Source organism: Leiobunum rupestre, chromosome 4 (genome assembly GCF_980474605.1).
Source record: "Leiobunum rupestre chromosome 4, qqLeiRupe1.1.hap1, whole genome shotgun sequence".
Lineage (NCBI taxonomy): Eukaryota > Metazoa > Arthropoda > Arachnida > Opiliones > Sclerosomatidae > Leiobunum > Leiobunum rupestre.
Window position 1 is genome coordinate 57,693,475 of NC_143387.1, and position 24,681 is coordinate 57,718,155.

A 24,681-nucleotide genomic window follows, 5' to 3' on the forward strand; every position below is an offset into this window, starting at 1 on the left:
ATTCCGGTTTTACTTTTTAATTTGGCAAGCCGCGAATGAGCCAAGACAGGAGAGTCCTCGCTCAGAATGATCATTCTCTGCGAACACGATATATAGGCCTATGATCAAAATAGAAAGAAATTCTGCAACTTTCACCGAGCTTCACGAAAGGCTTTTGCCCATTGGAGCGCAGCCTTTCAGTGACTCAATAGAGTTAACCTACTAAACACATTCCACCGAGCTCCTATAATTCCAAATTACAGTATTTTAACCACAGGGGATATACTACGGTGGAAGACCCCGTTATTCATTTCGGGCCGTCGGGGGCATTTTTAAACGACCGATTATTAAAATAAACGAATGAAAATTAATTTTACACATAAACCGCGCGGCGACGTAGAAATCATATAAAACTAAGTTTTAATCATTTTAAATGTTATCAGTCTAAAAATATAAACACGATATAATTTTCTAGGTTATTTCGTTAAGCGTTGAATCCGGAAATTATTTAGTATATTTCCTACCAATAATAGTACTACTACGGAATTTTCAGCGGGGTGAAACTCTCCGTTAGAGAACTCCGTTCTGGCGAAATGAGAGGAGAGACAGCCATAGAAATAGAGCTAAAGATTCGTAGCGTTTTCCCTTTTTAGCTTACGACTGTTTTTCGCCTCACTAACCTACACAATTAGAAGTATCCAGTAGAGTCACTAAAGCCGCTCTAAAAGTAAATATCTGTTTCGAGCTGTTAAGACCTTAGACTGTATTATCTTCGGGTAAGGAGACAGTTTTGAAAAATACCGTTGGGAGGATCTGACCAACGCGGTCCAACGGTAATAATAATTTCTGTCAAAGCTTTCGTTAGCCATTCCCAAATAAAGCGAAAGTTCACAGAAGAAACCAGCAAACATGTGTGACATGAAAGGGTGTTTCTCGTGTATGAAGTATCTCGTGATAATCTTCAACTTGATTTTATGGGTAAGTTGATACTTGTACATTTTTGCTTCTAAATCTTAAGATAAACCCATCGATACTTACGTAAAGATGCTCAATATTTATCCCGGTCCCGGAGCCGAGCCTCGTTTTATAAATATTTACGGTACGCCCAAAAAGATCTAGGATCGCGACTTAACAAACCTTGCAAGACTAATTAGACTGTGATGAACCGTACAATAATGGAACAATTTTTTTCTGGGCTATAGTTGCCATGACATCGCCCAAAGATTGACCCCGATAACGTTTAAAATTTTAGCTAAAACAATCCTGTGCCAAACCACTTTTAACGTTAACAGATGAGTTTTTCGAAATATGGCATTGTTATTGAAAAAAACGATTCATTTCAAACTTTAAAATCAATTTATTTTCATACCAACTTTAGCTGAAGATAAAGAAAATATCAGATCATTTTGAAACATGACAGTACATCCACAATATAATTTAGTTTTCAGTTCCTAATGTGCTTCAAAGCCTTATTAGTGTTCAGACGCATTAAGCACCAGATCACTATTTTTTAAACAAAATAAACCAAACTTTTGTTTGATACGGGATTGCCACAACATTTGACAATTAAAATTCCCTTACTTATCCAGGTTTCCCCGGACCATTCCTATAGATTTAAAATACCAGCTGAATAAATTATCTGATTTACTTTTCATACGTTTTTAAAATTTCCCGAACAGGGTTGCCACACGTTAGGGAAACGTCAGGGAATTTAAAAAAATGGCCCAAAAGGTCGGGGAATTTTAAAAATTGTTAAAAAGTCAGGGAATTCAATTTTATCTTGACACGTTTTGAAGGTAAAATATCTATGACAAATTCTATGATTATCATTTATTTCCTTGAAAGTTTGGCTAAATTTTTCAACATTGTCATAACCTTTTTACTTAAATATAAATCCATTTAAATTTATTAACTACTGATAAAATATAAATTTTGGCCTTAAAAAGTACGGGAAAATCTCTTAAAATGGTCAGGGAATTTAAATCTCAAAATTGTGTGGCAACCCTGCCGACTATTTATGGCATCGCTGTAAACTCAACAATATCAAATTAATTAGCCAAATTTCCCAATTAATTTCCCTGATTTCTTTATCATCAGCTTTTAAAATTCCCCGACTATTTAGGCCTTCCGTTATGGCATCCCTGTAAAATTATTATAACGTATTATAATGAGATGGTACGTTTACTAATTATTCGCGCTGTCGTTGAGATCGCATTTTGGTGGAAAAATATTTCAATAATTTCGCCGCCCACGCCCGATCGGAAAACGGTGTAGTCGTATAATTTAGTATACGTATATTATAATTAAAACATTCTCATCTCGTATATATGTTTATACTAAAAGTTAAGTGGATCGACCCATTATCAGTCAACTCCGAAGAATGCGATACGAAACTAAAACTTCGCAGAAGTACGCGAAATTCTTTGAAAGCCTGCTTATATGACAATAAGCCTAAAATATTCGAAATAACGCGTAAAAGATTCGTCAGCCCAGAAGGCCGACAAATTACGCGAAACTTAGAACTCGTAGGCTACGCAATTACAAACCGGTTTTTCAAAAATGATTTAAATTATTACAGAAAGCGAGCTGATGTCATAGATGGAAAAGCGCTAACGGATACCGCGAAAAGCTGCTTACGTCAAACCTTTTATTTCTACGACTAGCATGGTCGAATTTTGAGGGGGGTTTGGGGGAATACGTCACCGGCATGTGTTTAAATCGCGTACATGACCTGGAAAACCTCGAAAAGTCAGGGAATTTTAAAATGTTTCCAAAAGGTCAGGAAATTTGAAAATGGTCCAAAAAAGTAAGGAAATTTTAAAATGACCCCAAAAAAAATCGGGCAAAATATTTTTTGAAAGATGTACGTAATAAATATTTTTCAAGTATTTTACCTCAAAAAATTAATTTATTCTTCAAAAATGGTTAGGGAAAATGTGGCAATTTGGTCAGGGAAAACAAATGTCAGGGAATTTAATTTGGAAATTTTGTACGAACCCTGTCGGAAGTCGTCAGCTTTAGGAAACCAATGCAGGGCTCCCACCAGGTCCCTAAAATACCTAAACGCCCCTACTTTTTTTCGAGGTCCCTAAACCACCCTATATGTAGTCAATTTGTTGAAAAGTACCATCAGCTTGTAATATTGAACCAGAACAGACCATTCTATAAAATACTACTTATATGGTTATTTACTTTTGTGTATAGAGCGAGGGGTCGGACATATACCAAAATCCCGTACACTTTGTCTAAAATCTCAAAATCTTTTAACTCTCTCTATGGTAAATTAACATTGAAATCCCAAAATCACTTCAAAAAGTAATGATAAAATCGGCAAAATCTCTACGAAATCCCAAAATCCCGTACAAAATAATGGCAAGTGTCCGACCCCTCGGTATAGAGAGACAGAAGGTTTGACCCGATTTTTCATGAACAGGGAGGCTCAAAAAGGATTATCTGGCAAACCTGCCAACCTAGTTGTCTGGATTTTTGATCAAACTCCTACCCATTTAACGGTTATAGTTTTATACAAACCATTATAAATAGTTATTTAACTATATCTCCGTAATTTTGTAAATAGTTCAGTTATGAACTTACTATATTTCGAAATATACTATCTTCTCGTAGGCTACCTTAGCTATATTTTGAAAATCAACTTTATGGGTGACGCATCAGAATTTTTAAAACCAGATAATATATAAGTTTGCAAGTCCTACTGAAGTAGCACTATGTTGTCTTTGTGAAAGTGTTTAGCCTGTTTATCCAGGAATTTATATAAAGGTCTATTGTATTGATTTACGTTCATAGCTATAATAGGGACTTGGCAGTGCTACGTCACAGTTTTTTTTTCAATAGTTTTTATCGTGGGGAGAAAAATATGACCACAATGGCGGCCATGGCCAAAGCTACGGAGTGCCAAGTCTCTATTTATTACATTAGCTCGGCTAGTTTGAAATATTCGGTAAAATTCATAAGGAGCTTCCCTGTCGTAAAGTTGAACTATATAATTTTGAGTAAACATAGGTCATTTTTGTGATAAAATATTTTTGCAAATTAAAAATAAGTCAGTTTTAGAAATATCCTACTTAATGAAAATTCAAGTTGAAAGTTTTTATTAAAATGGTCCCTAATTGGTTCCTACCTATGCCAACACGATTTCGAAAATTTTTAGTTTCATTTTGAACAACGTTAAACATTGAACGCCCTCTTTAAGACAGAATTGGGGAAATGGGGGGAGAGGGGGGGGGGGCGTGGATGGGGCTAGCATATGATTTACGTCACTTTTCAAAAACCTCTTTCTGTTTTTTTTTTGGTGGGTTACCGCAATACAATATAAAAGGCTCCGATGAAAGTACGGTTATTACTCAAGACCAGAATATTATTTCTCCGGTGATGCAATTCACTGACAAATTTTATTCTGCCCAAATATAGATTATTTCGCGAAAGTTTACTGTGTGTTAAATGGAAACTGAAATTAAAATAGCCCTAAGATTCAGATTTAAGTCACGATAATTATTCGTTTCTTACAAAATTGTAAACAAGATTACGCTTAAAGGGAATACAGGCTTGCCACGGAAGCTGGAAAAGTCAGCCGGGTTGCTTGATAATAATCATGATTATTATCCGACGAAAAATTTACGGTAGTTATCAAATTAAAGTTGGCGACACATGTTGAGCTGGATTTTGCAGTACGAGTTTAATTTCAAAGCAATACTTACAGGTTGTAAGCGGTATATACGGCAGTATTTATAGTTACAACTATCCAAATTGAATTTTATCAAATTTTAAGTTGTGTGCTATGTAATTAGTCTCATTTCAGAGTGAGGGATCAGAGTTCAAAGTTTAATTTTTATTTATAGGGATAAACAAAAGTATCGTTTTACTGCACATAGAAATTTGACGGCTCACATCGGACAATTTCGTACACAAATGCGGTTAAAAAGGCGCCGACATGTTATTTTTAAAAAAATCGTATAAATTCGATTTTTTTATTTTTTCCGCAAAAAATCCGATTTTTGGCCAACCCTGAAAGTCAGGGAATTTCAAAATTAATATAAACGTCAGGAAAAAGTCAGTGAATTTCAAAAATTAATATAAACGTCAGGGAAAAACCAGTGAATTTCAAAAATTAATTTAAACATCAGAGAATTTAAAAAAATAGTATAATCGTCAGAGAAAAGTCAGGGAATTTCAAAAATTAATATAAACGGCAGGGAAAAGTCAGATAACTTAAAAAAATAATATAAACGGCAGGGAAAAGTCAGGGAATTTCAAAAATTAATATAAATGGCAGGGAAAAGTCAGTGAATTTCAAAAATTGATATAAACGTCAGGGAATTAAAAAAATTAGCATAATCGTCAGAGAAAAGTCAGGGAATTTCAAAAATTAGTATAATCGTCAGATAATTTAAAAATTAGTTTAAACGCCAGGGAATTGCAAAAATTAGTTTAAACGTCAGGGAATTGCAAAAATTAGTTTAAACGCCAGGGAAACGTTAGTGAGTTTAATTTAGGAAACCTTTACTGAAGTATAGATTAAAATAATAATTTTTGTCGTCAATTCTATTTCCGTGAAAGCTTTCAAATTTGGTTAACTCAACGTGTGCTTGTATTGGACGTCAAACCGGGGGAAAATATAATCACTAATGTGAAAAATACAAGAGGCTATTGCTGCACTGAATTATTGAAGAGAGAGCGCCGAATTAGTGAAGAGAGAGAGCGCTGAATTAGTGAAGAGAGAGCGCTGAATTAGTGGAGAGAGAGCGCCGAATTAGTGAAGAGAGAGCGCTGAATTTCTGAAGAGAGAGCGCTGAATTTCTGAAGAGAGAGCGCTGAATTTCTGAAGAGAGAGCGATGAATTAGTGAAGAGAGAGAACGCTGCATTAGTGAAGAGAGAGAGCGCTGAATTAGTGAAGAGAGAGAGCGCTGAATTAGTGAAGAGAGAGAGCGCTGAATTAGTGAAGAGAGAGCGCTGAATTAGTGGAGAGAGAGCGCTGAATTAGTGGAGAGAGAGCGCCGAATTAGTGAAGAGAGAGCGCTGAATTTCTGAAGAGAGAGCGCTGAATTTCTGAAGAGAGAGCGCTGAATTTCTGAAGAGAGAGCGCTGAATTTCTGAAGAGAGAGCGCTGAATTTCTGAAGAGAGAGCGCTGAATTTCTGAAGAGAGAGCGATGAATTTCTGAAGAGAGAGCGATGAATTAGTGAAGAGAGAGCGATGAATTAGTGAAGAGAGAGAACGCTGCATTAGTGAAGAGAGAGAGCGCTGAATTTCTGAAGAGAGAGCGCTGAATTTCTGAAGAGAGAGCGCTGAATTTCTGAAGAGAGAGCGCTGAATTTCTGAAGAGAGAGCGCTGAATTTCTGAAGAGAGAGCGATGAATTACTGAAGAGAGAGCGATGAATTACTGAAGAGAGAGCGATGAATTACTGAAGAGAGAGCGATGAATTAGTGAAGAGAGAGCGATGAATTAGTGAAGAGAGAGCGATGAATTAGTGAAGAGAGAGAACGCTGCATTAGTGAAAAGAGAGCCCTGAATTAGTGAAGAGAGAGCGCTGAATTAGTGAAGAGAGAGAGCGCTGAACTAGTGAAGAGAGAGCGTCGAATTAGTGAAGAGAGAGCGCTGGATTAGTGAAGAGAGAGCGCTGGATTAGTGAAGAGAGAGCGCTGGATTAGTGAAGAGAGAGCGCTGGATTAGTGAAGAGAGAGCGCTGGATTAGTGAAGAGAGAGCGCTGAATTAGTGAAGAGAGAGCGCTGAATTTCTGAAGAGAGAGCGCTGAATTTCTGAAGAGAGAGCGCTGAATTTCTGAAGAGAGAGCGCTGAATTTCTGAAGAGAGAGCGCTGAATTAGTGAAGAGAGAGCGCTGAATTAGTGGAGAGAGAGCGCCGAATTAGTGAAGAGAGAGCGCCGAATTAGTGAAGAGAGAGCGCTGAATTTCTGAAGAGAGAGCGATGAATTAGTGAAGAGAGAGAACGCTGCATTAGTGAAGAGAGAGAGCGCTGAATTAGTGAAGAGAGAGCGCTGAATTAGTGGAGAGAGAGCGCCGAATTAGTGAAGAGAGAGCGCTGAATTTCTGAAGAGAGAGCGCTGAATTTCTGAAGAGAGAGCGATGAATTAGTGAAGAGAGAGAACGCTGCATTAGTGAAGAGAGAGAGCGCTGAATTTCTGAAGAGAGAGCGCTGATTTTCTGAAGAGAGAGCGCTGAATTTCTGAAGAGAGAGCGCTGAATTTCTGAAGAGAGAGCGCTGAATTTCTGAAGAGAGAGCGCTGAATTTCTGAAGATAGAGCGCTGAATTTCTGAAGAGAGAGCGCTGAATTACTGAAGAGAGAGCGATGAATTAGTGAAGAGAGAGAAAGCTGCATTAGTGAAAAGAGAGCCCTGAATTAGTGAAGAGAGAGCGCTGAATTAGTGAAGAGAGAGCGCTGGATTATTGAAGAGAGAGCGCTGGATTATTGAAGAGAGAGCGCTGGATTATTGAAGAGAGAGCGCTGGATTATTGAAGAGAGAGCGCTGGATTATTGAAGAGAGAGAGCGCTGGATTATTGAAGAGAGAGCGCTGGATTATTGAAGAGAGAGCGCTGGATTATTGAAGAGAGAGCGCTGGATTATTGAAGAGAGAGCGCTGGATTATTGAAGAGAGAGCGCTGGATTATTGAAGAGAGAGCGCTGAATTATTGAAGAGAGAGCGCTGAATTATTGAAGAGAGAGCGCAGAATTAGTGAAGAGAGAGCGCAGAATTAGTGAAGAGAAAGCGCTGGATTAGTAAAGAGAGATCGCTGCATTAGTGAAAAGAGAGTACGCTGATTTAGTGAAGAGAGAGCGCTGGATTAGTGAAGAGAGAGCACAGAATTAGTGAAGAGAGAGCGCATAATTAGTGAAGAGAGAGTGCTGGATTAGTAAAGAGAGATCGCTGCATTAGTGAAAAGAGAGTACGCTGAATTAGTGAAAAGAGAGAACGGTGAAATAGTGAAGAGAGAGCGCTGAATTAGCGAAGAGAGCGCTGGATTAGTGAAAAGAGAGCGCAGAATTAGTGAAGAGAGAGAACGGTGAAATAGTGAAGAGAGAGCGCTGAATTAGTGAAGAGAGAGCGCTGAATTTCTGATAAGAGAGCGCTGAATTTCTGATGAGAGAGCGCTGAATTTCTGAAGAGAGAGCGCTGAATTTCTGAAGAGAGAGCGCTGAATTTCTGAAGAGAGAGAGCGCTGAATTACTGAAGAGAGAGAGCGCTGAATTACTGAAGAGAGAGAGCGCTGAATTACTGAAGAGAGAGAGCGCTGAATTACTGAAGAGAGAGAGCGCTGAATTACTGAAGAGAGAGAGCGCTGAATTACTGAAGAGAGAGAGCGCTGAATTACTGAAGAGAGAGAGCGCTGAATTACTGAAGAGAGAGAGCGCTGAATTACTGAAGAGAGAGAGCGCTGAATTACTGAAGAGAGAGAGCGCTGAATTACTGAAGAGAGAGAGCGCTGAATTACTGAAGAGAGAGAGCGCTGAATTACTGAAGAGAGAGAGCGCTGAATTACTGAAGAGAGAGAGCGCTGAATTACTGAAGAGAGAGAGCGCTGAATTACTGAAGAGAGAGCGCTGAATTACTGAAGAGAGAGCGCTGAATTACTGAAGAGAGAGCGCTGAATTACTGAAGAGAGAGAGCGCTGAATTACTGAAGAGAGAGCGATGAATTACTGAAGAGAGAGCGATGAATTAGTGAAGAGAGAGCGATGAATTAGTGAAGAGAGAGCGTCGAATTAGTGAAGAGAGAGAGCGCTGAATTAGTGAAGTGAGAGAGCGCTGAATTAGTGAAGTGAGAGCGCTGAATTAGTGAAGTGAGAGCGCTGAATTAGTGAAGTGAGAGCGCTGAATTAGTGAAGTGAGAGCGCTGAATTAGTGAAGTGAGAGCGCTGAATTAGTGAAGTGAGAGCGCTGAATTAGTGAAGTGAGAGCGCTGAATTAGTGAAGTGAGAGCGCTGAATTAGTGAAGTGAGAGCGCTGAATTAGTGAAGTGAGAGCGCTGAATTAGTGAAGTGAGAGCGCTGAATTAGTGAAGTGAGAGCGCTGAATTAGTGAAGTGAGAGCGCTGAATTAGTGAAGAGAGAGCGCTGAATTAGTGAAGAGAGAGAGAGCGCTGAATTAGTGAAGAGAGAGAGAGCGCTGAATTAGTGAAGAGAGAGAGCGCTGAATTAGTGAAGAGAGAGAGAGCTGAATTAGTGAAGAGAGAGAGCGCTGAATTAGTGAAGAGAGTGAGCGCTGAATTAGTGAAGAGAGAGCGCTGAATTAGTGAAGAGAGAGAGCGCTGAATTAGTGAAGAGAGAGAGCGCTGAATTTCTGAAGAGAGAGCGCTGAATTTCTGAAGAGAGAGTGCTGAATTTTTGAAGAAAGCGCTGAATTTTTGAAGAAAGCGCTGAATTACTGAAGAGAGAGCGCTGAATTACTGAAGAGAGAGCGCTGAATTACTGAAGAGAGAGCGCTGAATTACTGAAGAGAGAGCGATGAATTAGTGAAGAGAGAGAACGCTGCATTAGTGAAAAGAGAGCCCTGAATTAGTGAAGAGAGAGCGCTGAATTAGCGAAGAGACTGCTGGATTAGTAAAAAGAGAGCGCAGAATTAGTGAAGAGAGAGCGCTGAATTTCTGAAGAGAGAGCGCTGAATTTCTGAAGAGAGAGCGCTGAATTTCTGAAGAGAGAGCGCTGAATTTCTGAAGAGAGCGCTGAATTTCTGAAGAGAGAGCGCTGAATTTCTGAAGAGAGAGCGCTGAATTTCTGAAGAGAGAGCGCTGAATTTCTGAAGAGAGAGCGCTGAATTTCTGAAGAGAGAGCGCTGAATTTCTGAAGAGAGAGCGCTGAATTTCTGAAGAGAGAGCGCTGAATTTCTGAAGAGAGAACGCTGAATTTCTGAAGAGAGAGCGCTGAATTTCTGAAGAGAGAGCGCTGAATTTCTGAAGAGAGAGCGCTGAATTTCTGAAGAGAGAGCGCTGAATTTCTGAAGAGAGAGCGCTGAATTTCTGAAGAGAGAGCGCTGAATTTCTGAAGAGAGAGCGCTGAATTTCTGAAGAGAGAGCGCTGAATTTCTGAAGAGAGAGCGCTGAATTTCTGAAGAGAGAGCGCTGAATTTCTGAAGAGAGAGCGTTGAATTTCTGAAGAGAGCGCTGAATTTCTGAAGAGAGAGCGCTGAATTTCTGAAGAGAGAGCGCTGAATTTCTGAAGAGAGAGCGCTGAATTTCTGAAGAGAGAGCGCTGAATTTCTGAAGAGAGAGCGCTGAATTTCTGAAGAGAGAGCGCTGAATTTCTGAAGAGAGAGCGCTGAATTTCTGAAGAGAGAGCGCTGAATTTCTGAAGAGAGAGCGCTGAATTTCTGAAGAGAGAGCGCTGAATTTCTGAAGAGAGAGCGCTGAATTTCTTAAGAGAGAGCGCTGAATTTCTTAAGAGAGAGCGCTGAATTTCTTAAGAGAGAGCGCTGAATTTCTTAAGAGAGAGCGCTGAATTTCTTAAGAGAGAGCGCTGAATTTGTGAAGAGAGAGCGCTGCATTAGTGAAGAGAGAGCGCTGAATTAGTGAAGAGAGAGCGCAGAATTAGTAAAGAGAGAGCGCAGAATTAGTAAAGAGAGAGCGCAGAATTAGTGAAGAGAGAGCGCTGGATTAGTAAAGAGAGTACGCTGAATTAGTGAAAAGAGAGTACGCTGAATTAGTGAAAAGAGAGTACGCTGAATTAGTGAAAAGAGAGTACGCTGAATTAGTGAAGAGAGAGCGATGAATTACTGATGAGCGAGCGCTGAATTAGTGAAAAGAGAGCCCTGAATTAGTGAAGAGAGAGCGCAGAATTAGTGAAGAGAGAGCCCTGAATTAATGAAGAGGGAACCCTGAATTATTGAAGAGAGAGCGCTGAATTATTGACGAGAGAGAATGATGAATTATTGAAGAGAGAGCGCTGAATTATTGACGAGAGAGAATGATGAATTATTGACGAGAGAGAATGATGAATTAGTGAAGAGAGAGAATGCTGCATTAGAGAAGAGAGAGCACTCAATTCTAATTTGAAAATTTTCACTAAATTAGACCATGAAATAGGTTAAAATATTTTTGGTCCATGGTTCGTTATAATTAAAGATTTTGTTTTAAAAATATAGAAGATTTCGAGCTCGTGGCTCTTTAAAATGATTCAAAAAGGTCAGGGAATTTGAAAATGATTTAAAAAGGTCAGGGAAAAGTCAGGGAATTTTAAAATGATTCAGAAAGGTCAGGGAAAAGTCAGGGAATTTGAAAATGATTCAGAAAGGTCAGGGAATTTGAAAATGATTCAGAAAGGTCAGGGAATTTCATAATGATTCCAAAATGAAGGTCAGGGGAAAGCCAAGGAATTTTAAAATGGTCCAAAAAAGTAAGGGAAATTTAAAATGACCCCAAAAAAATCGGTCAAATAAATTTTTGAAAGATGTATTAAAAATTCATAATAAATATTTTTACCTTATTCTACAAAAATGGTCAGGGAAAATTTGGCAATTTGGTCAGGGAAAACCTGGAATTATCAGGGAATTTAATTCCGGAAATTTTGTACGAATCCTGTCTAGAGTAGTCTAGAATAAAAACCCTTAAAAAGTAATATATGTTTTAATTTGTTATTTTTCCGCATTTAATTTTTCCGGAAAATTAACAACTTTAGGAGGTATGACTAGAGTGAACTGCTCTTCCAGAAATTCGTTGATCTTATACTTCCACTATTAGTGGTTATTTTATTTATATCTCGACTCATTTATTCGTGCGATATAGGTGGAGCGCACTGGGATTGGGCGGGACCCGCCTCCACCCTTTTAAGAGCCATTTTCGTAATTAATTGCCCTCCTAATTAAGGATCCGAGTAGCAAATAAATTAGTTACGCGTTATACCAAATGTGGGTAAAAATACGCGTTTTAATTTCGAAAAGTTCTCTCGAGTCGTTAATTGTCGTTAGTTGGAATGTGTCCGTGTCATTGTTGTCAGCTACGACCTTTGCATAATAGCAACGACTATAACAACAAAACTATAAAAACCCTACTCGGAAATGCGAGTACGAGGAAACCAAAGGCTAACCACAAATTCCAACGTAGTTGATGCGTATCAAAATAGCTGGCTATATATGAATATATTCAAAAGTATATAATATATCTCTTACTACAGAAGTATTCCTCTTATAGGGTGACCAGACTTCCTATATTTTCAATGCCTTCCTATAAATTCCTTTAATTTTACCTTATTTCCTATATTTTCAATGCCTTCCTATAAATTCCTTTAATTTTACCTTATTTCCTATATTTTCAATGCCTTCCTATAAATTCCTTTAATTTTACCTTATTTCCTATATTTTCAATGCCTTCCTATAAATTCCTTTAATTTTACCTTATTTCCTATATTTTCAATGCCTTCCTATAAATTCCTTTAATTTTACCTTATTTCCTATAATTTCACCAGTTTTCATTCATTTTACTGGTTGTACTTATTTTGATTTTCAATTTTAATTTGAATTTCCACCAAACAAGAGTTGTCATAAAACACAAGAATAATAACTTTTGTTTCTTCGTGTAGTATAACCCAAAAACCTTTCGTCGTCGTGTACCCATATATATCCTATATTTTACTTTATTTGGCCTATTTTTACATTTCCCTCTATTTTACCTATGGTGTTTCCTATATTTTCCTTTATTTTAGTCATTTTATATCCTATATTTTCTTATAATTCGCGTTGAAATTTCCTATTTTTCCTATAAATGTTTCGTGTAATTTCCCTGGTTATTATCTTGAAACATTTTGGGCAGAAAAAATAGTGCGGTTTCCATGCTGCAGGTATGCTTTTTTTTCCCAATCGGAAAAGCATGAGTGACGTATTATCTACGTCCTGCTTAATTTAATGGTCTTGATGGATACTTTTATTATTAACTCCTGCACCTACCACTCTGAATTAGCCTTTTCGGTTTAAATAGAGAGCCACTAACGAATTGTTCATCCACTAAGCAGGCTATAAATCACGAAGCGGACGGACAATGATGAGCTTTTCGTAGGGCCCCCAGAGGTCCTATAATTCCTATAAAATCCTATATTTTCAAAAATGTCCTATAACATCCTATATTTTTAGCAAAATCCCTCAAAAGTCCTATAAAATCCTATAATTTTGATAATTTGCCCATTTTAAATTCAGCCACTCAGTCAAATTGCTAGACTTAGCTATAGGATAAATTCCTATACCAAGTCATTCTAGTTAATACTTTTGTTATTGTTAACATGGTTAGCTACTAGTATATTTTTGTGATAAAATGGTTAAATAGTTTCAATTTTTGAAGTGAAAATCAAAGACTTATTTCTCTAAATATAGATTTTGTTTTTAAATACATTAAGTTAGTAAATTAAATAGCATATATAGTCCTATAAAATCCTATAATTTTGTAAAAATAGTCCTATAAAGTCCTATAATTTTGTAAAAATAGTCCTATAAAGTCCTATATTTTTAGAAAAATAATCCTATTTTTCCTATAAAAAAATTTAAGATTTGAGTGGGGGCCCTGCTCTCGTGTCGGCCGCTATGTGGCTGTATGTAAACTGAAATGGCTAATTGGAATTTAGTAGGCCTCATCACTTAGGAAGATCGTGTATATAGTAATTGGTTCGTTAGTGGACAAATAGGACTGAAGGGTTAATAACTAGGACATCAATGATGAAGAATAGTATTTACAACCAACAGAACAGAAGTCACAGAAGTGCCATTTTGGATGCTAAATCCTTATCTAGGAGCTTTATTTAAGTACTACCGGAAGTTCAAAGAAAAATCCATCTACACCATACAAAATAACCCATGTTCCTTCGGAGAATCGATGCGGAAGTTAGCGTGACTTTCCTGCCAAACCACGGAAACGTACATCAGATCTAATCTTATTTTCGCAATGTAATAGTTTTAGAAAGTCACTAATTTTCGCGATGTAATAGTTTTAGAAAGTCACTAATTTTCGCGATGTAATAGTTTTAGAAAGTCACTAATTTTCGCGATGTAATAGTTTTAGAAAGTCACTAATTTTTGCGGGGTAATAGTTTTAGAAAATCACTAATTTTCGCGATGTAATAGTTTTAGAAAGTCACTAATTTTCGCGATGTAATAGTTTTAGAAAGTCACTAATTTTCGCGATGTTAATAGTTTTAGAAAGTCACTAATTTTCGCGATGTAATAGTTTTAGAAAGTCACTAATTTTCGCGATGTAATAGTTTTAGAAAGTCACTAATTTTCGCGATGTAATAGTTTTAGAAAGTCACTAATTTTCGCGATGTAATAGTTTTAGAAAGTCACTAATTTTTGCGGGGTAATAGTTTTAGAAAATCACTAATTTTCGCGATGTAATAGTTTTAGAAAGTCACTAATTTTCGCGATGTAATAGTTTTAGAAAGTCACTAATTTTCGCGATGTTAATAGTTTTAGAAAGTCACTAATTTTCGCGATGTAATAGTTTTAGAAAGTCACTAATTTTCGCGATGTAATAGTTTTAGAAAGTCACTAATTTTCGCGATGTAATAGTTTTAGAAAGTCACTAATTTTCGCGATGTAATAGTTTTAGAAAGTCACTAATTTTCGCGATGTAATAGTTTTAGAAAGTCACTAATTTTTGCTATTATGAGAGGTAATAGTTTTAAAAAGTTGCTAATTTTCGCGATGTAATAGTTCAAATCAAATTTATTGGGTCCTTCATTATAAGAAGGCGACATCAGAAAGGTGGCTAAGTTTTAATGCGAATAATTAAATTACAAAATATAATATTGCGTGTAGAATCGAAACAAAGAAACTTTAACAAACAAGAAACACGGATAAATTATTTGAGAGCTTATTTTAATACTCAGATGTTAACATCTCATTATTGAGTCAACATTAAAATTTTAAGTTTCCTTTTAAATGCAAAATGTTTATATATTATATTAATTTTCTCAACAACAGAGTTTAAAAGTTTTATATAATTAAGTATACATTAAACTAGTAAGTAACTAATTAAGTATCATAATTTTACCTAAAACAAATATGTTTTAATTTTTAAAGACTTAATCTATGTATAATGAATTTATTAAATTTAAGCTAATAATCATATAGAAGTTTATATTTTTAAAACCTATTTTGGTACTTTACAAAACAAATTCGGCGTAATCCCCAGCCACAGGTAGAATCCAATGCAACATTAGGGGGAAGTACAAGAAAGATTATATTTAAACCTAAATTATAGCAATTGGCGAGGTTTTTTCTTTTTCAAAAATACTGTATAAAAATTGATTTAAATCAAGTTAATTTATATCGGACAACCCTGTTACTAAATACAATATATTGGGATTTATTCAGGCTTAAACCGAGGGGCAGGTCACTTCCTTGATTAACGACGCACCCCTCAAAAGATTAAATCCGATTAAAATGATTAAATCGTGATTAGTATGCTTAAATCGCGATTAGAAATTAGAACGAGAATCAAACGCAATTGCGATAGAACCATCAATATTAATAATTAATATTAAATTATCGTACTTTAGTTTTGATTTTAATTATAAAATCTCGATTCAACCGATTATATTGATTAAATCATGATTGAAATGATTAAATTGTGATTGAAATAATTAAATCGTGATTAAAATGATTAAATCGTGATTAAAATGATTAAATCTGATTAAAAAGATTAGATCATGATTAGAATGATTAAATCTCGTTTAAATCGTGATTAGATTGATTAAATAGTGATTAGATTTTTTAATCTTGATTACCCTGATTTAATCATTTTACTATGATTAAGACGCACCCAAAATGGAAGTGACTTGTCCCTCGGCTGAAGCTTAAACAATTGGCTTTAAGCTAATCATTAATTTTAGCTAATAAATTGTTCGTTTCGCTTATTAGTTATTACGTAGTTTATACGATAAAATTAAAGTGTCTGCGTATGAGAATAAGACCTTTTTGATAATTTAAGTGAGATCGTTTATATACAAACTGAATAATAATTGTGATATCACTTCGCCTCGTGGAATACCATTTAGCAGAATGTTTTCCTCGGATAGTTCATTATTCAGTTTTGTTACGCAAACTATATTTGCCATGTAACTCTTAATCCAGTCCCTAGACTTTCCCCCTGATAGCCATAGATAGCACTTAGCTTTGAAATTATATTTTTGTGCGCGATAGAATCAAACGCCTTACGTAAATCCAAAGAAACCAACGCGTAACCGACTTTTATCTAGACAATTTAAGATATTATTGTATTGTGGCATTGATCGTAAAAACTCTTTCACGGAACCAAAATTGAGATAAAATATCGTATTTATAATAATAGTCTATTATTGAGTCTTATCCAAAAGTTTAGAAATAAATGGAAGAATAGAGATTGGCCGAAAATTGTTGCCATCTATTAGATTAGCTTTTTTGGGAATGGGGCGATAATATTTGGTTTTTAGTTTGTCAGGGTGTTTAGAAAGTTACTAATGTTCGTGATGTAATAGTTTTAGAAAATCACTAATTTTCGCGATGTAATAGTTTTAGAAAATCACTAATTTTTGCGGTGTAATAGTTTTAGAAAATCACTAATTTTCGAGATGTAATAGTTTTAGAAAATCACTAATTTTAGAGGTGTAATAGTTTTAGAAAATCACTAATTTTCGCGATGTAATAGTTTTAGAAAGTCACTAATTTTTGCGGGGTAATAGTTTTAGAAAATCACTAATTTTCGAGGTGTAATAGTTTTAGTAAGTCACTAATTTTTGCGGTGTAATAGTTTTAGAAAATCACTAATTTTCGAGATGTAATAGTCTTAGAAAGTCACTAATTTTCGAGATGTAATAGTTTTAGAAAATCACTAATTTTCGAGGTGTAATAGTTTTAGAAAATCACTAATTTTCGAGGTGTAATAGTTTTAGAAAATCACTAATTTTCGAGGTGTAATAGTTTTAGAAAATCACTAATTTTCGAGATGTAATAGTCTTAGAAAGTCACTAATTTTCGCGATGTAATAGTCTCAGAAAGTCACTAATTTTCGTGATGTAATAGTTCTAGAAAGTCACTAATTTTCGCGATGTAATAGTTCTAGAACGTCACTAATTTTCGTGATGTAATAGTTCTAGAAAGTCACTAATTTTCGCGATGTAATAGTTTTAGAAAGTCACTAATTTTTGCGGTGTAATAGTTTTAGAACATCACTAATTTTCGAGATGTAATAGTTAAAATCGCTAATTTTTGAGATGTAATAGTTTTAGAAAATCACTAATTTTCGCGATGTAATAGTCTCAGAAAGTCACTAATTTCCGTGATTTAATAGTTTTAGCATTGTTAAATAGCTATTTTTCTTTCCAAACGTGTTGGGAAGAAATATGTGATATTGGCCAATTTCATTACGCGCTCAGGGAATGGTTTAAATTTTTATTAAATTCGAAAAACTACTTTATTTAAAGAATCCGCAAATTTTCAGTTAATGTACTTCTGTTTTGGTTTGGCTGCTCTGTGGAAAGGGGATATTGCTCCTAAATATATCAACGAGCATTCCCAAAAATCCCTCTTAATCTTATCACGCTGGCGCTGAAACTTTGAACTTTTTCTCTTGTTACGCGCCCAGTCCCAGCGCAGCCTCAAAATCCAGTCGGAAATAATTTATTTATTTCGAATAGTCAACGGTACATTTTAATTTAAGCCATCGCACCCCCCCCCTCCCCCCTCGTCCTCCAAATAGTGGGTACAATAGTGGGCAATATTCCAAAATGCACGTGGCGTTCCCCATCTTTAATCATACACTGTATAGAAATCGACGAAAAAAAACTTGTTCAAATATTTCGTCAAATTATTTGCCTAGACGATACTGAGCTAGCAATCTGAAGAAGGAAGGGGAAAAACACGCGTACGCTAATCAAACAAAAACTGTCATCGAGATCGTTGTAATAAATTAAGCGGAGAGAAGACCGCTAACAATTTGCCAAACACGCCCTAAGCCTTGGTCGGACGAGTGAACGTGGAAACGAAACATAGCAAAACAACGCGGATAATTCTTCGCAAATACACAAATATAATAAGGCTAAAAGGTACAATATTGGTACCAGTATTCCCGATTTATGTCCATTCCCATTTGCACAGTTCTCAAAAGAGCAGTTCCCGAAAGCGCAGCTTCCCAAGAGCGCAGTTCCTCATGCGGTCTTCCACGGCCACAGTTTCGTATAAGAGAACAAAGAATGAGTATAGATTAAGTATTAAGTATTTTTAAGTATAGATTAGTCCATTATGAAAAGGGATAAAAAGCTAAACGCTAAACAAATTTGAAAAAATTTAAAAACTTACAAATAGCTCGTACCGATAAGTCTTCGAGCAAACAAAAAGACGCGAAAACTCGAGGGACCAAATAGATTTTCAAGTGAAAAACTAAATTAAATTAATCCTTTGCATTGCAGTCCATAGGTGGTTCCTTTTAACGTAAGAGAACAAAGAGTCAAACACATTTCAGATTTTAATCCCTTATTATATTTCCAAAAATTAACTATACTCAGTTTTTAGAATGCAATAAATTTAGAAATATTATTCAATATAGGGATTTCACCACTACCCAACCCAACCTAACCTATCGGGAAATTGCGCTTTTGTAAGCAGCGATTTTGGGAACTGCGCTAATAGGCATATACCGTATTCACTCGGTTTAGAGTATAGAAGAGGAATGGCAAGAATAAGAGCTAGTTTTCACTACCGTAAAAACGCGTCGACGCAAAAAATACAATGGCCTAACTAATTTTTTTTTATAAAATTTTGAAATGTTTACACACTAGATAAAATGTTAAAATGTTTACACACTAGATAAAATGTTAAAATGTTTACACACTAGATAAAATTTTGAAAAATTTACGCAACAACAAGAAATATATTTAATTGGTAATTTTTATCGTAAAGCAATGACCCTCTCCAAAATTGAAATTACCAAGATTATAATTTTTCTTTTACGAGCTTAAATTGTTCCAACAACTTATAAATAGACGCTATAAAACTCGCGTATTTCAATATTTTAACATCATAAAATTCCCTTAAATTGATAATTTCGTCCTATAATTTGGATCCTAGAATGGCTATCTACGCGCGCGCGCTCTTGGCTGGCAGCCCGGCGTTCCTCCGCGACGCTATCCGCGAGACGAAAGGGGCAAACGTACACGAGGGTCACGTGAATGACGCCTTAAAACTTCCTTTAGTATAATTGACTAATGGAAAGGGACTCCTTTTTGGCTAGCGCGAAGTCGCGGTCTCGGATTTTGATCATAAATCGGGGAGTAGGCTCGTAAAAACTAAAAGCAACCCGCGAAAAGTAAAGCGCTTGCCAGTTAGGAAGAGAGATCCGGAGAAAACTCGCGCGCAGACATCCTCGCTATGTACTAGTTAATTTTGTCACTTGTTGACTTTCCAAAAAACGCGCTCTCTCAGCTCGCGAGACCAAGTGGCAGCGTCATGGGCAAGGCGCGGACGTGGGAAGAGCGCCGCGATCGAGGGACGTGCGCCGGAGCCATCCTTTTCTTCCTCAGCACCACCGTGAGTAGCCACCGTCCACTTCGTACCCCTATCGACGACCTTGGGGCTCAATTGCCCCGTTTATTCGGCTCCTGTACTTTATTTTCTGTACACGCCGTTTCCTTCTCGCCCGCGTTATTGATTCGCTTCTCGCGTCCCGTCGCTGACCCGGATCTCTTTGTTTTTAACCGTGGCACGTAATTGACAGCGTCCAAAAATATATTTTTTTTTACGGGTCGTATGACCCCAACTGTTAAAAGGGTTTTAGGAAAAGGTCGACCAGGTTCAGGCTGTAATGAAATTTCCATCTCACCGCCCAAATATGCCGTTAATGTAGGAGTACGCGAAACCACCCTGTTTCGCAATTACACCTTTTAGAAAATGCATTATTACGTTTTCCATATAAGGGTCATAACCGCTTTCAAATTAAACTGGTTTTGTCCATATTAAAACTACAGTTCCTATATTTTCCTATAATTTCACGTCCTTCATTTTTTCCTATAATTTCATAAAATTTCCTATAATACCCTATATTTGTATTTAAAAGTCAGAAGAAATTAAAATAGTTGATATTTTTACTCTTAGAAGTCTTTAAAACGTCCTAGTTTTTAAAGATGCTTATTTCCAACACTGTTCGCCGATAGTTTTCAACTATTTCTATCGGTTATCCACTTTATTTTGGAGGTTAAACCCCCTTTAAACAATTTTGGCCACCGTTTTCTCTTATTGTATAATTAATTTTATCCCAATTTTCTTCCTATATTTTCCTTTTTTTTCTCCAATTTTCTTACTATATTTTCCTATATTTATCTGATAAATTTCCTATAATTCCTTAAAAGGAATTATAAAATATTCTGTGGTCAATCAGCCAAATTTCTGAAAATGTTCCATAAACTTGAACCTCGATTACCTAGCAGATGAAAATTTAAAATTTGAACCGCCTTACATAGTACACGGATAGCTAATTTAAAAATTTCTTTCAAATTGCTCCACTTTTACAATGTCTACAACGATGACCAATATTTCGCCACATTACACCGTCCTGGTATAAACAGAATAATAATAATCAGCTAGGCACCACTTTAGTACGCGAGTAATCGAGCGACTTTAATAGACCTTTTTATAAATTCCTAGCTAAACAGGCCAAATACTCACTAAGACAACATAGTGCTACTTAAGTAGGACTTGCAAACTTATTTATTCTCTGATTTTAAAAATTCTGAAGCGTCACCCATAAAGTTGATTTTCAAAATATAGCTACGGTAGCCTACATGAAGATAGTATATTTCAAAATATAGTAAGTCCTTAACTGAACTATTTTCAAACTTAATGAGATATAGTTCATTAACTATTTATAATGGTTTGTATAAAACTATAACCGTTAAACGAGTAGGATTTTGATCAAAAATCCACTATTTATCCAGGCAACTAGGTTGGCAGATTTGCCAGATAATCCATTATTGAGCCTCCCTGGTTCATGCAAAATCGGGTCAACCGTCTGCCTCTCTATACCCAAAAGTAAATAACCACATACGTAGTATTTTATAGAGTCAATTGCCTATAATTCAAGTGGTAGGAGGGTGGTTGGCTTTCATTATTACCTTTAACCTCTACAAGGTTTTATGGAAATGAGACTAGGGTTTTCAAAACTCAAGTGAACTGGACAAGCATTGACCATTCCGTTCCTATTTTTGACGTAGCTCGCCGGAGTCGGAGTTCTGGCAGTGGCAGTATGGCTGTATTTCAACAGCGCCCTCTACATGAACGGCTCGGACCACAGCAGTACATTCTTCACGGCTATATACGTCATAATCGCGGCGGGAGGCGTCATGGCCATCGTCGGATTCTTGGGCTGCTGCGGCGCCCTTCGTGAGAGTCAATGCATGCTCGGAACGGTAAGTCACAGGCACAATGGACGTTGGCGTAAAATTAGCCTTTCGACAAAAACCATTTCTAAAGATAACCTAATTTCTTTTTACCCCTTTTATATCATAGTATTTCGTACTTTTATTGGTTATCTTCACTGCCGAAGTGACCGGTGGCGTATGGGCCTATCTGCACAAAGACGAAGTAACTACAAGTTTTCTTAAAGGCCGACTACATAATTATTCGGTTTACTCTGTATTTCACTGGAAGTTGGCTCGCTGAAAGACACATGTGCTATGCAAGCAACCAGTGAAAGACAGAGTAAACCGAATAACTATGTAGTCGGCCTTTAAGGCTAAATAACCTTCCAGCGAAAAATAACGGTAATCTTCCATTTTGCGTTTCAGACCAAGTCAATGATCGCCGCGCACGTCAAGACTCTCGTTTACGAACAGTACCAAACCGACAAAGTGGCCAGAGAAACCGTGGACTTATTGCAACGCGACGTAAGTTTTCGCCAACCGCCTTTCTTTCAAAATAGAGGATGACTGATTTTCGATTCGTCTTTAGTTGAAATGCTGCGGAGTGGAATCTCCCGCCGATTGGTCTCGAGTCAAAACGGGAGCCGGGGAAAAGTTGGACTTGGGCATCGGGCGAGTGCTGGGAAACGTCGGCGTGTACTCAGTGCCCAGGAGTTGCTGTTCCTCGACGGACGTGAACGTCTGCGACAGTTTGCGCAAGTTGGCCTTTGCCGGGCTGACGTTCAACGGGATCCACTCGGAAGGCTGCTCGATTAAGTTACAAGCGTACATTGAACGACATTTGACCGTCGTCATAGGAGTCATCATCGGACTGGCCATCGCGCAGGTTTGTACCCTCTTCAATGAACGTAAAACCTTTCACCACTCCTTGACGATTCCGCGAGAGTTTTAGCTCCAATTTGACCATAATCGACTCGGGGTAGGCCAACAGTAATCGCACTCATCATCGCGGGCCAACTACGAACTTCCTCGCGAACGGAAAAACAGGCCATCTACATCGCGCAAGCGAATGGAAAAACAGGCCATCTACATCGCGTAGGCGAACGGAAAAGCAGGCCAACTACATCGCGTAGGCGAATAGTAAAGCAGGTTAACTGTATCGCGTAGGCCAACTACATCGCGTAGGCGAATAGTAAAGCAAGTTAACTGTATCGCGTAGGCCAACTACATCGCGTAGGCGAATAGTAAAGCAGGTTAACTGTATCGCGTAGGCGAATAGTAAAGCAGGTTAACTGTATCGCGTAGGCGAATAGTAAAGCAGGTTAACTATATCGCGTAGGCTAACTACTTCAAATTTGTTTAGGGTTTAGCTTTATTATCTCTTTTCATAATGGACTAATCTACTTATTCGCTAATTTTATCATCCTTAACAATGCAGTCCATAGTTGGTTCCTTTTAACTTAACATAGCGTATATTGAAACGGTGTATTTGGGTTTGAAGACTTTATTGGTTCTTAAGTATACAAGAATTGTAAAAGACCCGGGTACGGCGTGGTCGGAGACTCTCGAGCGGGCGGCGGAGTTGATAGCTGGACAGGCGGATGTGGTTCCTGGACTGACGGCGGTAGTTCTGGTCGGGGCTGGCTACATCGTGGTCGGTTGTAGTGGTCGCTCGAGTCCCACTCTGCTTCTCTCCATGATGGGCTGGCGACAGGGGCTTTTATACCCCACTCCCCGGAAGCGACCGGGGGGAGTCAGAGTTGGGGGAGATAGTCGGCCCAGGGACTTCCAGGCCGGTTCGCTGTGTTTTCCCCGGGGCCCGGCCGATCGTCCCCGGGATTCCCCTTCTGGGCTGCTGGCGTTTCCCAGGTGTCCGTTACAATATACTAATCTCCACCACTTTCCCCCTATTCGGCTTTCCGTTGCTATGCAACTCGTTTTGAAATTTTTATTCGGTGTTATAGTCGCGAGCCATATTTCCCGCACGGTACTGACGAGTCCCAAATAGGACGAAACCGGTCTACTATTGGAATTTCTGGCTATTTTATTTCATTTAGTTTTTCACTCGAAGACCTATTTGGTCCGAGTTTCGCGTCTTTTTGTTCGCTCGAAGACCTATCGCTACGAGCTATTAGTAATTTCTTCAAATTTGTTTAGGGTTTAGCTTTATTATCCCTTTTCGTAATGGACTGATCTACTTATTCGCTAATTTTATCAATATTGTAATAAAACCTATCTTTGCAGATTTTGTCTTTGATATTTTCCATCATTTTGTGCTGCGGAATTCGAGACAGCGAAGGAAACTCTTACAAGGCTTAAAGAATATTCCAATTGAGGAAAACTGCGCTATTTTAGAAATTACATTGACAAAGGCTTGTAAATGGTCCAAAAAATGATAACTCTTTCAAAATAATTGTTGCAAAAAGAACTTATTTTTATGGAGTCTATTGAACGCCTTATTCGCCAGTTGAAGATACAGAAAATTATTTTATGGTCGCAAATTGTTTGTAAAAAAAAAGGACCAAAAGCAAACTACATCAAAGGCGGGAGAAACGGGGGGCAAAAATTTAATGTTGAGAATATTTGTTTTTTTTAATCATCCCTTTCATTATCTCAACCCCAAAAATAATTGATGAAACCCTGTTCTCGAATCTCACGAAAACGCGTAATTATTCATCTTAAACAAAAAAAATTAATTCCATCTCAAGATAACATTTTTTTAGAGTTCTTATTTAGCCATATATTTTTAAACTATAAAATATTCCCACCTTTCACGATTGTTTTTCTTACGATATAACCAATTTCCATAAACTTTAGCGTAATATTTTGACGGATTACACATATATATAGCGAACGCCATTTATTCGAGACGAGTATTTATAAGTGTAAATATCGCAGATTGTGCCAATATGACAGTTTGTGCCATTGGTGTTAAATAGAGTTAAAAAAACATATACAAAAAAGCCCTGCGCTTGAAGGGGTCCATGTGGGCAAATAGTGTGGCCTATCTTAAATGTTCCTCGCATTTTCAAAAATAAAATATTTTAAAAATAAGCAAAAAGAAGCCTAAAAAACTGTCTTGTATAAAGCGTGTCGTGACTAAATATTGAATCCGTGCCAGCAATAAAGATCATTTTTTTTCTAACGTTGTTCATACACTGTGCCAAGTTTTTTTTTGTGATTTGAGAAACTCCTTAAGTCCTTAAGGTTTTATGACACACCCCCAACCTTTACCAAAAAAAATTTAGATCACCGAAAGGCATTTAAGAATTTATATTTTAAACTTAGTATTTGATCCTGTAGACTTGTTTTTATCAACGATTTTAAAATTTTATGTATGTAGTTTTTTTTTTCAATTTTCGT

General features: G+C 37.1%; 1 protein-coding gene across 2 annotated transcripts; it reads left to right on the top strand.

Annotated features, from left to right (window-relative positions):
* Nucleotides 1–584: 584 nt before the first annotated feature.
* On the top strand, nucleotides 585–24,463 carry LOC149948438 (CD9 antigen-like). Of its 2 annotated transcripts, none has more exons than XM_090173475.1 (6): nucleotides 585–957; nucleotides 21,172–21,366; nucleotides 21,467–21,541; nucleotides 21,745–21,843; nucleotides 21,908–22,204; nucleotides 23,563–24,463. In XM_090173475.1, the coding sequence occupies exons 1-6, from the start codon at nucleotides 889–891 to the stop codon at nucleotides 23,635–23,637; spliced, it is 810 nt and encodes a 269-aa protein (XP_090029601.1). In that variant the 5' UTR covers nucleotides 585–888; the 3' UTR covers nucleotides 23,638–24,463. The 2 variants fall into 2 exon arrangements, with proteins under 2 accessions (XP_090029601.1, XP_090029600.1); XM_090173474.1 differs by lacking the exon at nucleotides 585–957 and adding an exon at nucleotides 19,274–19,492.
* The last annotated feature ends 218 nt before the right edge of the window (nucleotides 24,464–24,681 follow it).

Coding starts and splice junctions, on each gene's coding strand:
- LOC149948438 (XM_090173474.1), top strand. CDS start 19,412: ATGGGCAAGGCGCGGACGTGGGAAGAGCGCCGCGATCGAGGGACGTGC. Junction 21,367..21,466: donor GTCAATGCATGCTCGGAACG/GTAAGTCACAGG, acceptor TTTATATCATAG/TATTTCGTACTTTTATTGGT. Junction 21,844..21,907: donor TGGACTTATTGCAACGCGAC/GTAAGTTTTCGC, acceptor ATTCGTCTTTAG/TTGAAATGCTGCGGAGTGGA.